At 45.0% G+C, this 15,216-nt stretch overlaps 1 protein-coding gene across 8 annotated transcripts in view; it reads left to right on the top strand.

Moving 5' to 3' along the window:
• The window catches only part of kif1b (kinesin family member 1B), a 237,337-nt gene that overhangs the window by 152,548 nt on the left and 69,573 nt on the right, over positions 1–15,216 (top strand). For all 8 annotated transcript variants that reach the window (XM_078238676.1, XM_078238673.1, XM_078238670.1 and 5 more), the window contains 4 exons: positions 781–886; positions 5,889–6,037; positions 9,028–9,206; positions 11,288–11,425. In XM_078238676.1, the coding sequence (XP_078094802.1) occupies positions 781–886; positions 5,889–6,037; positions 9,028–9,206; positions 11,288–11,425 (572 nt within the window). The remainder of the gene's footprint in view (positions 1–780; positions 887–5,888; positions 6,038–9,027; positions 9,207–11,287; positions 11,426–15,216) is intronic.

Raw genomic sequence — 15,216 nt, 5'->3', positions numbered from 1 at the left:
GAGATTATTTTAATGATGCATTAAGGAGAACTGTATTCCTTTGTGTGGCCATCAGTCTCGAGTGTGCTAATCTTTGCTATAAGAGTAGCTATTGTATTTTTGTTCCATTTTCACATGGTTGGGGAATATATTGTATCAACTCATTCCTTGCCCTCTGATTTATAAAACCTAACCCCACAAATGAGGGGAAAAGAGACCGCCATTTTATAGATACTCTACTTCATAGCATTTAAAACTTTGTGAATGCAGGTCTTTTTAAAAAAATTTAATCAAACACTTGTTCTTTAATTTTTCAACCAAGCTGGCATTTTATACATACCTAGGTATGGTAAAGTTGCCATGGTCATGGGCTGCTCTCTCCTTTAGAGGGGGAGAGCTGGCTGGTGGTGATTTTAACCTGAAGATCACCACACCTCAGATGAGGGGCAAAGTTGAGAAGGTGGGGTCTAATGAATAACCTCAGCTGGTATGGAAAATGAACGTGAACTGTTGGTGTCACTCTGTGTCACAAACCAACCAGCCATCCAGCCAACTAAGCTAAACCAACCCCACATGTTTCTAATTGCATTGTAAAAAGAATTAGGATTCCACTGAAAGCAAGTACCTGCACCTGACTCTATGGTGTAAGTCAAATCTTGGATCACGGAGCAAGATACGTTACTCCTGTACTGGGAGCAGTGACCAGTTGATCTTTTAGAACCCCGAGTCTTTGACTTACGGAACCTTGTTGGGTCTCTGCTGTTGTCCTTTCTTCTACACGTCTTCTGTCTTTATTGCCAGGACTATGAAAGTAAGCTCGAAGCTTTACAGAAACAAGTGGAAACTCGTTCGCTGGCCGCAGAAACAACTGAGGAAGAGGAGGAGGAGGAGGAGGAAGAAGAAGAAGGTGATGTAATTTGATTAATCAGCACGATTTTGTTCATTAATTGCCTCTTGTGTCAGTAAGTTCTCTGATTTTAAAAACCCAATTCAAAATATTCGGAGAAAATTGGTTATAAAACATGACCACAATGTACTTGACATCTTCTACAAAGCAAAATATAAAAATACAATTAAATATAAAGTAAAGTTTATTTATCAGTCACAAGTAAGGCTTACATTAACACTGCAATTAAGTTACTGTGACATTCCCCTAGTCTCCACACTCCGGCACCTGTTCGGGTCAGTGCACCTCCTAACCAGCACATCTTTCAGACTGTGGGAGGAAACATTTTGGTAGGACAAATTTAAATGTGATTCATTTTGGTAGGACAAATTTAAATGTGGATTACAGGGTCAAAGGTAGGGTTCTGAAGACTGTGGAGGAACAGAGAGATCTTGGGGTCCATATCCACAGATCTCTAAAGGTTGCCAGTCAAGTGGATAGAGCTGTGAAGAAGGCCTATAGTGTGTTAGCTTTTATTAACAGGGGGTTGGAGTTTAAGAGCCGTGGGGTTATGCTGCAACTGTACAGGACCTTGGTGAGACCACATTTGGAATATTGTGTGCAGTTCTGGTCACCTCACTATAAGAAGGATGTGGAAGCGCTGGAAAGAGTGCAGAGGGGATTTACCAGGATGCTGCCTGGTTTGGAGGGTAGGTCATATGAGGAAAGGTTGAGGGAGCTAGGGCTGTTCTCTCTGGAGCGGAGGAGGCTGAGGGGAGACTTAATAGAGGTGTATAAAATGATGAAGGGGATAGATAGAGTGAACGTTCAAAGACTATTTCCTCGGGTGGATGGAGCTATTACAAGGGGGCATAACTATAGGGTTCGTGGTGGGAGATACAGGACGGATATCAGAGGTAGGTTCTTTACGCAGAGAGTGGTTGGGGTGTGGAATGGACTGCCTGCAGTGAAAGTGGAGTCAGACACTTTAGGAACATTTAAGCGGTTATTGGATAGGCACATGGAGCACACCAGGATGATAGGGAGTGGGATAGCTTGATCTTGGTTTCAGATAAAGCTCGGCACAACATCGTGGGCCGAAGGGCCTGTTCTGTGCTGTACTGTTCTATGAAACCGGAGCACCCGGAGGAAACCCACGCAGACACGGGGAGAATGTGCAGATTCCACGCAGACAGTGACCCAAGTTGGGAATCGAAACCGGGGTCCCTGGCGCTGTGAGGCAGCAGCACTAACCACTGTGGTGCCCCATGGAATATGGAATAGGGCTGGAAAGGAAGAGTGAACTGTTTGGGTTTTGGAATGCAATCTTTACGAAGTGTGCTACCTGCAATAGTCATGTGGCCTTTACCATGAAGGAATGTCTGGGGGCAGCAATGATACGGGCAGTTCAATAAAGCCTTTCACTGAGAAGTACAATTGTCTTTAAACATGAAACATGAATTCCAGCCAGCAGGATTCTCCAGTCCCGCTGCAGTGGACTGAGATGTGGATGAGCGCCAAATTCTCCATCCTCTCTGGCAGCGGCGGGGGGCGGGAACGGCTGGAAATTCCAGCCATGGTGTCAGGGTGTGAAGAAAAAGATTGTTGAACCCTGAAAATGGTGCAGAGTGGTCAGAGCTCAGAAAAGCACACACACGTGTTCAAATTTGAAAAAATATGATGCTAAAAAAGGAGTTCAAGAAAAGCACTGAGCTCCTGAAAACGGGCAAATGAAATGCAAACAAAGGCTGCAAATGAATACAAGGTGAGTAAACTGGCTACAGTAAATTTTCCACTTTCAATGGCAAAACTCTGAGATTGCAACAGACTTGATTGATAAGCCTGCATCGATAAGAGTAGCCACGCTCCTAACACGGCTGGGGAGGGACTGCTGCAAAGTGAATACCATCCTAAATGTAACCAACAAAGAAAAAAGACAACAGGTTTAGAAAGCCTTGAATGAACACTCTGTACCTTAAGGGAATGTTAGATATGAACGCTATGCCTTCAACACTAAAGAACAGTAGGAAGTCTCACAACGTCAGGTTAAAGTCCAACAGGTTTATTTGGGATCACGAGCTTTCGGAGCACTGCTCCTTCATCAGGTGAGTGGGAAGCCACTGGAAATTCCAGCCATGGCGTCAGAGTGTGAAGAAAAAGATTGTTGAACCCTGGAAATGGTGCAGAATGGTCACAGCTCAGAAAGACACACACAGATGTTCAAATCTGAAAAAAGAAGATGCAGAGGCTTTCATACTCGCCTGATAAAGGGGCAGCGCTCCGAAAGCTCGTGATTCCAAATAAACCTGTTGGACTTTAACCTGGTGTTGTGAGACTTCTTAATGTGCCCACTCCGGTCCAACGCCAGCATCTCCACATCATGTTCAACGGTAGAGTCAGGGTGACAGAGTCCATTGAACAATATGTGGTGGCAATAATACAGCTTGCAGAATCATGTGAATTTGGCCAGCTAAAAGATGAACCGATTAAACATTAGTCTTTGGCATGCAAGACCTCTCGGTGAGAGCAGGTTTACAGAAAGATGAGAAACTAACACTAAAGAAAGCGATAGATGTATGTGGAAGTTGTGAAATGTCAGCTCGAACATATGTATGGTAGAGGAGACCAGGAGATACATTATGCCCAGAAACATTCCAGGCTGAAAGGGTAGAGCAATCACAGACAAAGGGCAGGAGGAATATACTGTGGATAACCTCATACGAAGGAAAAGGAGGATTGCCTAACATGGGGAAAGCAGTGTTTTAATTGCAAGAAAGTTGGACCTTTTTGGTACAAAAAGGGGGATGTTTGGGTTTTGAAATACTATCAATACGAAGTGTACTACCTGGCTTGCCATGGGCATGTGACCTCTACCATACGAGAATGTCTGGGGTCAGCCATGATCCAGGCAGTTCAATAAAGCCTCTCACTGAAAACACCAAAGAAGTACAGCTGTCCTTTAAAACATGAAACATAATACATTTAGTGACACCTCTTGTTCTGTCTGGTGTCTGCACTCTTTGTTATTCTATCCTGGGAATCTCCTGCTAAAGCTTACCTTTACAGAATCACAAAGCCCTTTGACATTTTAACAAGACATTAAACAGTCTGTCAAGTGACTGTAGTCAATGTTCAGTGCATTCAAGCAAAACGATGGTAAAATGAGTCTTGTCAACTTTCTCTTTAGTCAACTGATAGAATGTTAGACAAGTTTTCAAAGACAATGGGATCCTGTTGCAATCCTGTTGAGTAATTGAATGAAATGCCACACTGTTAAGCTAGACCACTCTGGGAGATTGATGGAAGTAGATACTTTGCTGCATCCTCATGCCATCATGAGTTGTTCACTGATCAAGGCTGAAATGGTTATAATCCTGCACTCTTCTCGGGAATGAAAAAATAAGTCTTCACACCCATCCTGCATCGAAGACATTTGAGCGATTCAACTCTGTCCAGCCATCAGATGCAAGAAAGAGTAGGAAAATAATACTAAGCTTGTCAATCTTACCTTCTGTCAGGTGGCGAAATCTTCAGCACTGCCTTTCCTCAATCGTCGCTAATGCACACTTCTGAGGGAGGTGAAAATGCATGGCCAATCTGTGGAAAAACTCTGGGCAAATGCTCCCTAAATTATTCGGGCAAGCTCCAGGGAACCAGAGGCACTTGTGATCCATAACTAGATGTACTTTAATAATATAACAACTAATGTTTAACCTTCCCTGATCTATTTCAATTTCTTGGGGCACAGAATTGTACAAGATTGGGAAAGGCCATTTCCATTGAGCAGGCTGGTCCCAAAGGACATCTATTCCCTAACAATCTATTCACTTCAATTTCACATTGATGGTCAGACTATTCTCTTTCTGTCCAGAAGTTGATCCTTGAAGTACAATGTGCTACATACTGTTTCACCTCCCCATCTATGTCTTACAATTCGATTGGACCATATAGTTCTGGTGTTGCACATAAGGTGAAGTTAGAATCCTCCTCGGGAGTGGGCTCGGAGGCAGTGGCGATCATAGAATTGGGAGGGAGAGATGTGAGGGTGCCTGTTCCCTTCCTGGCTCCCTTCCTTCAATTCAGGTAGGGCTGGGAAAGGGCGAGGACAGCCTTCCTACTGGGAGGATGTTTAAGGGACTCAACTGCTACCAGCAAATGTGGGTAAGGGGTGGGGAGATGTTTGGAGTGGAAGGAAGATTGGGCGGGTGGCCCTATGCCACAGGGGGAGGCCACCCAGTAAAAGCTGACTGCTTCCTTGTGGGCTCTGGTGGGTAGGTAGTTGTGGGGTGGCCCTCATGATTGAGCTTGCCGAACCCCTCATCGGAGAGACCCCCATCCCCATGACCTGTCTGATTGGACCCCAGCGAGCCCCCGCATGTTTACCTTCATTTTGGAGCTGCCACCATCGTCACTGCTGTGGGGTATGCTGTGTTACCAGCAGCGGCAGCTGCTCCCAGTGGGATTACAGGCACTGAGCTCTTGGTTGTGGGGAAGGGGAGGTGGGGCGTTGGCGGTGGTGGAGGCAATGGACAGGGTCATCACCAGAGTCATAAAACTCAGTCCCCAAGTGTTGTTACTATGCAGAACTTCGTTTCTGTGGAATATTGAACCCTCGATTTCTGCTGGGTTTAAAACAAAATTAGCAAAAATGATCATTGATCTTGAAGTCCCCACTAAATGTGATGTGGAGATGCCGGCGTTGGACTGGGGTGGGCACCGTAAGAAGTCTCTCAACACCAGGTTAGAGTCCAACAGGTTTATCAGGTGAGTTATTCACCTGGTGAAGGAGCAGCGCTCCGAAAGCTTGTGATTCCAAATAAACCTGTTGGACTTTAGCCTGGTGTTGTGAGACTTCTTCCTGTTCCCACTAAATGAATATCAAATAAATTGATTGATATGTGATTGTGAAAAGTTGTTACCAGGTCTGAGCTGGTAGTTTAATGGCTTTCCACTGTTTAATTGTTAATGGCCTCTGCTGAATTTCTGTTGTAAATGCCGTGTGAATTCTGGTTTGCCTCCATAGCCCCCTGGACCCAACGTGATTACGAGCTAGCTGAGTGGGCATTCAGGAAATGGAGGTATCACCAGTTCACGTCTTTGCGTGACTTACTTTGGGGAAATGCTGTCTACCTAAAGGAGGCTAATGCTATTAGCGTTGAGCTGAAGAAAAAGGTACTGTGTGTACTGTTGTTGTGCGCCATTCTGTAGTGTTAACTCCCTCATTACATTTTTAACGCCTTTTGTGAACTCTCCTAATACCATTGTTCAAATTAAATCAATTCTAAACTGAAACCCCTGTTGACTGCTCAAAAATGTTGGCCTTCAGCCTGTGCTGCTGCTGAATGTTCTGGGCTTGTGCTGACAGCTTGTGCTATTCTGGTCTAGAATGTACTCTTCAGAAAAAACCTCTGAAGCTGCTCCACAAAAGGATATTGCTCCACAGAGCTGATGTCGGGGGAAAAAAGAGCTGATGTTTCTCTTCAATTATGTACTGGTGTTAGTGCTGTCTGGTAGAGATGTAAAAACTGTGTTGGACTGATCAACAGAATTAATCACCAGTTTTAGGGGATGGAGGAGCGTGCATAATTAACTTGTATTTAAGGTTTAAGTTCTTGCAGAGAGACAAATCTAGCTGTTTTGGATTTTTAGAGGCCGAACATGCCTTTGTCAAACTTAACCTGTTACTACAAACCAGAAGCGATTTGGATCAAAAGACTTTTCCTTATGTGTGGCTTGGATGTCAGTTCACAGTGCGCGATTAATAAAACCATAAGTTATAGGAGCAGAATTAGACCATTCGGCCCATCGAGTCTGCTCCGCCATGCAATCATAGCTGATCTGATTCTCATCCCCATTCTCCTGCCTTCTCCCCAAAATCCTTGATCTCCTTATTGATCACATGACCTATCTATCTCTATCTTAAAGACACAGTAAGTCATCTCGCAACACCAGGTTAAAGTCCAACACATTTATTTGGTAGCACAAGCTTTCGGAGCTTTGCCCCTTCATCAGGTGAGACCTGATGAAGGGGCAAAGTTCCGGAAGCTCGTGCTACCAAATAAACCTGTTGGACTTTAACCTGGTGTTGCGAGACTACTTACTGTGCCTACCCCAGTCTCAACGCCGGCAAGTCCACATCATATCTTAAAGACGCTTAATGACCTGACCTCCACAACCCTCTGTGGCAATGAGTTCCACAGATTCACCACCCTCTGGCTAAAGAAATTCCTCCTCCTCTCAGTTTTAAAGGAGCATCCCTTCACTCTGAGGTTGTGCCCTCGAGTTCTACTCTCTCCCACAAGTGGAAACATTCTCTCCACGTCCACTCTATCTAGGCCCCTCAGTATTCTGTAAGTTTTAATTAGATCCCCCCTCATCCTTCTAAACTCCATCGAGTATAGGCCCAGACTCCTCAACTGCTCCTCATTTGACAAACCCTTCATTCCTTGGATAATTCTTGTGAACCTCCTTTGGACGCCCTCCAAGGCCAGCACATCCTTCCTTGGGTATGAGGCCCAAAATTGCTCTCAATATTCCAAATGGGGTCTGACCAGAGCCTTATACAGCCTCAGCAGTACATCCCTGCTCTTGTATTCCAGCCCTCTAAGAATGAATGCTGACATTGAATTTGCCTTCCTAACTGCCAACTGAAGCAGGACGTTAACCTTAAGAGAATCCTGAACCAGGACTCCCAAGTCCCTTTGTGCTTCAGATTTCTGAAGCCTTTCCCCATTTAGAAAATAGTCTACGCCTCTATTATTCCTACCAAAGTGCATAACCTCATACTTTCCCACATTGTATTCCACCTGCCACTTCTTTGTCAACTCTCCTAACCTGTTCAAGTCATTCTGCAGCCTTCCTGCTCCCTCAACACTACCTGTCCCTCTACATATATTTGTATCATCCGCAAATGTAGCAACCGTGCCCTCAGTTCCGTCTTCCAGATCACTGTTTTAACTTGCAGAATGCCGTGGAGGGAATGTCATACTGAGGTTCAGCATCAATATCGGTTGTACAGCGTGACGCACTTTGCATAAGATGATGGCGGATTTTCATACTGTATCATAAATTAAATAGGAGCAGGAGTAGTTCTTACAGCCCTTTGAACTTGTGCCACCATTCAGTTAGATCATCTACTTTGCTTCACTTCCCCACGCTATTCCATTAGCATCTACAAATCTGTTGGTGTCCTTCTTGCCTATACTCGATGACTGAGCACCCAAGGCTCTCTGGGGTGAAGAATACCAAAGATTCACAAGTGTCCCAGTGAAGAAATCTCTCCTCATCTCAGACCTGAATGTGCAGCCTCTTTATTTTGAGACTGTGACCATCCAGATGTGGACTTGCTAACCAGGAGAAATATCCTTCCAGCATCTACCCTACAAAGCCCCTTGAGAATTTTGTGTTTTGATGACCTTACACCTCATCTAAACTATCGAGAATTGATGTCTGGCCTGTTCGATCACTCCTTGCCGGATAATCTCCTTATCGCAGTAATCAACCTAGTAAACCGAGGTGACATTCTCTTTAATAAGTTGATAAGATATAGGATCAGAATTAGGCCATTCAGCCCTTTAAGTCTGCTCTGCCATTCAATCATGGCTGATATGCTCCTCATTCCCATTTTCCTACCTTCTCCCCATAACCCTTCAACCCATTACCAATTTAGAAATGTCTAACTCAAATTTACCCACTGTCCCAGCAAATGCAAGTCCATCCTTCCTTAAAGTTTATTTATTAGTGTCACAAGTAGGCTTACATAAACACTGCAAAGAAGTTACTGTGAAAATTCCCTAGTTGCTGCACTTTGGCGCCTGTTCGGGTACAGTGCACCTAACCAGCGTGTCTTTTGGACTGTGGGAGGAAACTGGAGCACCCGGAGGAAACCCCCACAGACACGGGGACAACATGCAGACGCCGCACAGACAGTGACCCAGGCCGGGAATCGAACCCGGGTCCCTGGCACTGTGAGGCAGCTAAGAAGACCATTTTGTGCTGTATTTTATTTTGCCATTATACCATGTATTATCTCCGTTATTGGATTTGGGAAAGAAGGGACATTGAGCAGCTGCCAGGGTAGAGACATTAATCCAGCTGGCAGATTCACAATTGACTTGTATTCTCCAACACTGACCCCTACTCCCCCGCATTTTTGTATTCAGGTGCAGTTTCAGTTCGTGTTGCTCACAAACACGTTCTACTCCCCGCTTCCACCCGAATTGCTCCCTGTTGAGGCGGAATCTGATTGGGAAGCTCAGCAATTCCCAAGAACTGTTGTTGCGGTGGAGGTACAAGACTTGAAGAATGGTGCAACGCATTATTGGTCCTTGGAGAAACTCAAGTAAGAATGTCTTAAATACTTGCCCAACCTTCGGGTATGCTGATGATGATGTATGTTACAGTATCCCATTTTAGAATGGGGTTGAAGTGTCTTCCGTAACCAACCTATGCTATATTTCCTAGACTGGGAAAAACTAGACTAGAATGAGTGCAGAAAGGATTTACTAGGATCTTACCGGGACTTGATGGTTTGAGTTATAAGGAGAGACTGGATAGACTGGAACTTTCTTCCCTGGAGCGTAGGAGGCTTGGGGGTGATCTTATAGAGGCCTATAAAATAATGAGGGGCATACAGGAGATAGATAGTCAACATCTTTTCCTAAAGGTAGAGGAGTCTAAAACTAGAGGGCATAGGTTTAAGGGGAGAGATACAAAAGTGTCCAGAGGGGCAGTTGTTTCACAGAGGGTGGTGAGTGTCTGGAACAAACTGCCTGAGGTAGTAGTAGAGGTGGGTATAATTTTGTCTTTTAAAAAGCATTTAGACAGTTACATGGGTAGGATGGGTATAGAGGGATATGGGCCAAACGCAGACAATTGGGACTAGCTTAGTGGTTTTTAAAAAAAAAAAGGGCAGCATGGACAAGTTGGGCCGAAGGGCCTGTTTCCATGCTGTAAACCTCTCTGACTACTTTAACGATCTATTTCTAGAAAGTACTTCCAACAGTGCATCATGATATCGCAATTAATGGGAAAGTTCCAAAGTTTCCGCTACTTAATGGTGTATGGGTTTGGTGTCTAGAGCACAACTGGAACACCTTTTTCTTGACCTTAGTAATGGCCTATTGATGATAAAATAATTTCCTGCTAAATAACCTTCCTTGTGTCTGAGACACCTGCTTTTTAGAGAAACATATCTAATCCATTAGTCACCACTATGTGGTGCAACTATGCAGGCAAGTGAGGTGGGGTTTTGAGGGAGTGGGGAAGGTTTGTTGGATTCGCGCACGTGCGATTGCAAGATTTTCCAGTATGCGCTGTCTTGTGCTCTATGGGGCCATGTGCCACACAAAATAGTTGTGCCATTGGCTACTAATGAGTGTTTAATTCCATGAATTACTTTGAGAGGGGTTGGAATGGGATAAGAGGCTGTATAAACAGAAATTATTCAACCCTCGTACCTATTTTGTCACATTGGTTATTTATTTCAAACAATCGATTCTATTGAAGAATTTACTTCCCAACTAAAATAGGAAATTTGAACAACCATCTGGAGTTATTGCATAATGTGCTCACCTCATCTGCCAATTCCTTATTATCTACTATTAACTCCCCATTGTCACTCTCTAGAGGACCTACTTTCAGAACATAGAACAGTACAGCACAGGAACAGGCCATTCGGCCCACGTGTCAAACATGACGCCATATTCAACTAATCCCTGTCCTTGGTCCAAATCCCTCTATTCCTTGCATATTCATGTGCTTATCTAAAAGCCCCTAAATGTCCCTATCGTATCTGCCTACACCACCACCCCTGGCAGCGCGTTCCAGATATCCACCACTCTGTGTATAAAAACTTACCCCTCACATCTCCTTTGAACTTGAGGGAAAAAATGTAAGAAAACATTGCATTTTTCCTTTGCAACTCCAATCTTAATGTTAATTTATTTAGATTGTTTTGTACTAGTCCCAATCCCTAAGCAAAGGTTTGGTCTTCTGACTTGCATGGACTTCATTAAAATTTCCTCTCACATTCTCCTTGGCAATTACCTCATCGCTGCCTTTTTTTGCTTTGCTTGACTGGAGTGGAAAGGGAGAGAGAGCATTCCTACCAGTGTATACTATAGAACGTCCAATACATAGCTTGGTATGTCTTTCAGCGAGCTGCTGACTATGGGTTTGTGTTGCTGTCCATTCCTTGGCCCAATGTGCATTGATGCCTAGGGGATCAAAATGTAGACAAATGATCTCCCCATCTCTTAGTTGAGCAACATTTGTACGTGCACGCAGTTAGATAAACCTCAATTCCCCCCCCCCCCCCAATGTCTTTGTGAAGGGAAAAACTCGGAAGAAAGCCACACAAGATATTGCGGTGTTTTATCCATGGAATGTGCGTTCTAGACAAGTGTAACTTTGTTTGTGCAGGCAGCGATTGGAACTAATGCGTGAGATGTATGATCGCGCCGGAGAAATGGCCTCCGCCATGCAGGATGACAATGAGAGCATGATGACGGGCAGTGACCCGTTCTATGACCGCTTCCATTGGTTTAAACTCGTGGGAAGGTATGTCAGTGTTTTTCCTTCACGTCAGAACCATGTGGCAGTGATGTCAGCAGCTGCAGAGCTTAGATCTCCAATATATTGATGAAATAGATATATTTTTTATTGGAGATTTTACACTGATTTTCCTTCCGCAGCGCACTTATTCCTGCTACAGGTTCAACGTCAACCCCCACCCCCTCCCCGCCAAAAAAAAACCTACTGAAATTGTTTGGTTTACTTTCAGGTTTGTATTTTTTTAATTTTGAACCTACATTCCTTCAAGCATTGAGTCTGATTATTGAATGTGATGGAATTAAACTCTCTAGCCCGTGGATCCAATGTTTTCTGACAATGCTGCACCTCTTGGGTTAATGTATAATTCATACTGGCAGTCGTTTTCTCTTAGTAAACTGTGGATTGTCACTTAAATTTATAACAGGTTACAACTGTTGAAACATTTACCAGCTGCACGACGCACTCTGGTTGGCCAGGAAAGATGAACATTATTTTTGGGTGCTGCTATAGATGATAATTGTTTAGCGGACTGAGATTTCACCTTCACCGCAAACTCTAATCTGAAATGACTTGAAATCATCTCGCCCCAGGTTCTGGTGGGTGTGGGCTCACAGCCGGTTTAGCACCAACACAGCAATGGAAAGGCAGCAATGTAGTTATGTTACAGAACTGGCAATCCAGGGGGCTACTCTTAACGACCCAGAGCCGTGAGACCATGTCCCACCACGACAGCTGAGGTGATTTAAATTTAAGTTACTAAATCAGGAACGAAAAGCTAGTGTCGATAATGGTAATCATGAAACCACTGTGGGGAGGTGGTGGCGTACGTGGTATTGTCACTGGTCTCGTAATCCAGAGAGCTCTGGAGACCCAGGGTTCGAATCTCACCACGGCTGATGGTGAAATTTGAGTTCAGTGAAAATCTGGAATTAAAAGTCTAATAATGACCATAAAACCATTGTTGATTGTCATTAAAACCCATCTGATTTACTGATCTCCCTTAGGGAAGGAAATCTGCCATCTCGCGACTTCAGACCACACAATGTGGTTGACTCTTAACTGTCCTTTGAAATGGTTAAGCAAGTCACTAACCATCTTCTGGAGGGCAGTCAGGGGTGGGTAATAAGTGAATGCCCGCATCTATGTGTAGACAAAAACAATCCAGAAACGGAGCAACATAATTAATGTTGTAGTAAAGGACGGAGTGGGAAACATTCTTTTTCTTAAATGAAATAATTACTAACAACCAGTTCCTAAAACAGAAACCAAAAGAGAAAATGCTGGAAAATCTCAGCAGGTCTGGCAGCATCTATAAGGAGAGAAAAGATTGATTGGGGTAATGGGGATGAGAAAAATATCAGCCATGATTGAATGGCGGAGCAGACTCGATGGGCCGAGTGGCCTAATTCTGCTGTGTTTTAGGGTCTAAAAGAACTGATGTTTCGAGTCCAGGTGACCCTTTCTCAAAGCTAAAAGGCATAGACAGACAGTGGGAGATATTTATACTTTTTATTTTAAATTTCTAAATTTTATTTTATCCCCCCTTTCCTTACCTTTTCTCCCACTTTGCATCCCCTTTCCTCCTTTTTCTCAATTTTACCCCTCTCCCACTCATCTCCCCCCTCCCCCCCACATCATCTTCTGTCACAGTTTACCCTCTGATTTCAGCTTCTCTGCCGTTTGGCCATTCACACCTTCTATTCTCTCTATGGGCTGCCATTAGCAGCCTTTCCCCTTGGTTTTGTGGCTATGACTCATCTTTCGTTCCCTCCCCCTGCAGTATAAACATCTCCCACTTTCTCTGCCTTTTTAGCTTTGACAAAGGGCCATCTGGACTCGAAACGTCAGCTCTTTTCTCTCCTTACAGATGCTGCCAGACCTGCTGAGATTTTCCAGCATTTTCTCTTTTGGTTTCAGATTCCAGCGTCTGCAGTAATTTTCCTTTATCCTAAAACAGAAATGCTTTTGATTGCATGACACTGAGAATCTCTCACCTTGAACATGCACCATTTTTCTCTCAAGTCCACCAACCGCCTCCCCTTCCTCACCTCACACCCCCAACATGCCCCCCCCTTCCTCACCTCACACCCCCAACATGCCCCCCCCTTCCTCACCTCACACCCCCAACATGCCCCCCCCTTCCTCACCTCACACCCCCAACATGCCCCCCCCCCTTCCTCACCTCACACCCCCAACATGCCCCCCCCCTTCCTCACCTCACACCCCCAACATGCCCCCCCCCTTCCTCACCTCACACCCCCAACATGCCCCCTCCCCCCCTTCCTCACCTCACACCCCCAACATGCCCCCTCCCCCCCTTCCTCACCTCACACCCCCAACATGCCCCCTCCCCCCCTTCCTCACCTCACACCCCCAACATGCCCCCCCCTTCCTCACCTCACACCCCCAACATGCTCTCCCCCCCTTCCTCACCTCACACCCCCAACATGCCCCCTCCCCCCCTTCCTCACCTCACACCCCCAACATGCTCTCTCCCCCCCCCCTTCCTCACCTCACACCCCCAACATGCCCCCCCCCCCCCTTCCTCACCTCACACCCCCAACATGCTCACCTGGTCTCCTGTGTGAGGACTGACTGTGCTTAGGAAAGATTATTTGACTTCACGGACATCATAGCCCAGACTTGCCCTCACTTCAGATTTGTGAATGCATGTGTCTCGCAGAGATCAGTCGTTAGAAGTCTGGTCACTGTATCCCGATCCCAACCAAGGAAGGCTCGGAACAATGGCAGCTCCACTTCTGCAATGGCGACTGAGATTGACTGAAGATCAGATATGGAACCTTCTAGAGATCCATAATTGAATAGCTTTAGAAAGAAAATGAAGAATGGTGGTGGACAAGTGGCCGTGATTGGAAAACCTCACTTCCAGGAGTCGAGGTGCACTTTTGTGTTTTTCATTTCTGGAGCCACTTGACCCCTGAATTAGGTTACCTCGTAATCACTCTAGGATATCAATTGGTTGTTCTGTTATGCAAGGGGAGGCGATGGCCTAGTGGTATCATTGCTGGACTATTAATCCAGAAGCTCAGTTAATGTTCTGGGGACCCGGGATCGAATCCTGTCACAGCAGATGGTGGAATTTGTGTTCAATTTAAAATATCTGGAATTAAGAATCTACTGATGACCATTGCTGATTGTCAGAAAAACCCATCTGGCTCACTAATGCCCTTTTAGGGAAGGAAATCTGCCAATCATTACCTGCTCTGGCCTGCATGTGACTCCAGAGCTATAGCAATGTGGTTGACTCTCAACTGCCCTCCAAGGGCAACTAGGGATGGATGGTAAATGCTGGCCATAACCAGCGATGCCCATGTCCCATGAGTGAATTTTAAAAAAATTCTCAAATCAAGTGCTTGCAATTTTTGCATTATCTATCCAGGATGCATTGGAATTTAAAATGCTAAACAATCTTGCGGCCTTCAGTAATCTATCAACCTTTAATGGAAATCAAAGACTCCAATGGCAGAGGTTGCAGCTTATTTAATGAACCAAGGACTGTGATTTAGTTTTTAGCTGAAAAGGAATATTCATTCCAGAATTATCATGCTTGTTGTCATGTTGGGCTTGGGGGAATGACAGATAAAACATCAAAGAACGAAGAAAATTACAGCACAGGAACAGGCCCTTCAGCCCTCCAAGCCTGCACTGACCATGCTGCCCGACAGAACTAAAACCCCCTACCCTTCCAGGGACCATATCCCTCCATTCCCGTCCTATTCATGTACTTGTCAAGACGCCCCTTAAAAGTCACTACCGTATCCGCTTCCACTACCTCC

Source organism: Mustelus asterias, chromosome 22 (assembly GCF_964213995.1).
Source record: "Mustelus asterias chromosome 22, sMusAst1.hap1.1, whole genome shotgun sequence".
NCBI lineage: Eukaryota > Metazoa > Chordata > Chondrichthyes > Carcharhiniformes > Triakidae > Mustelus > Mustelus asterias.
This window is presented reverse-complemented; position numbering and strand designations above follow the sequence as displayed.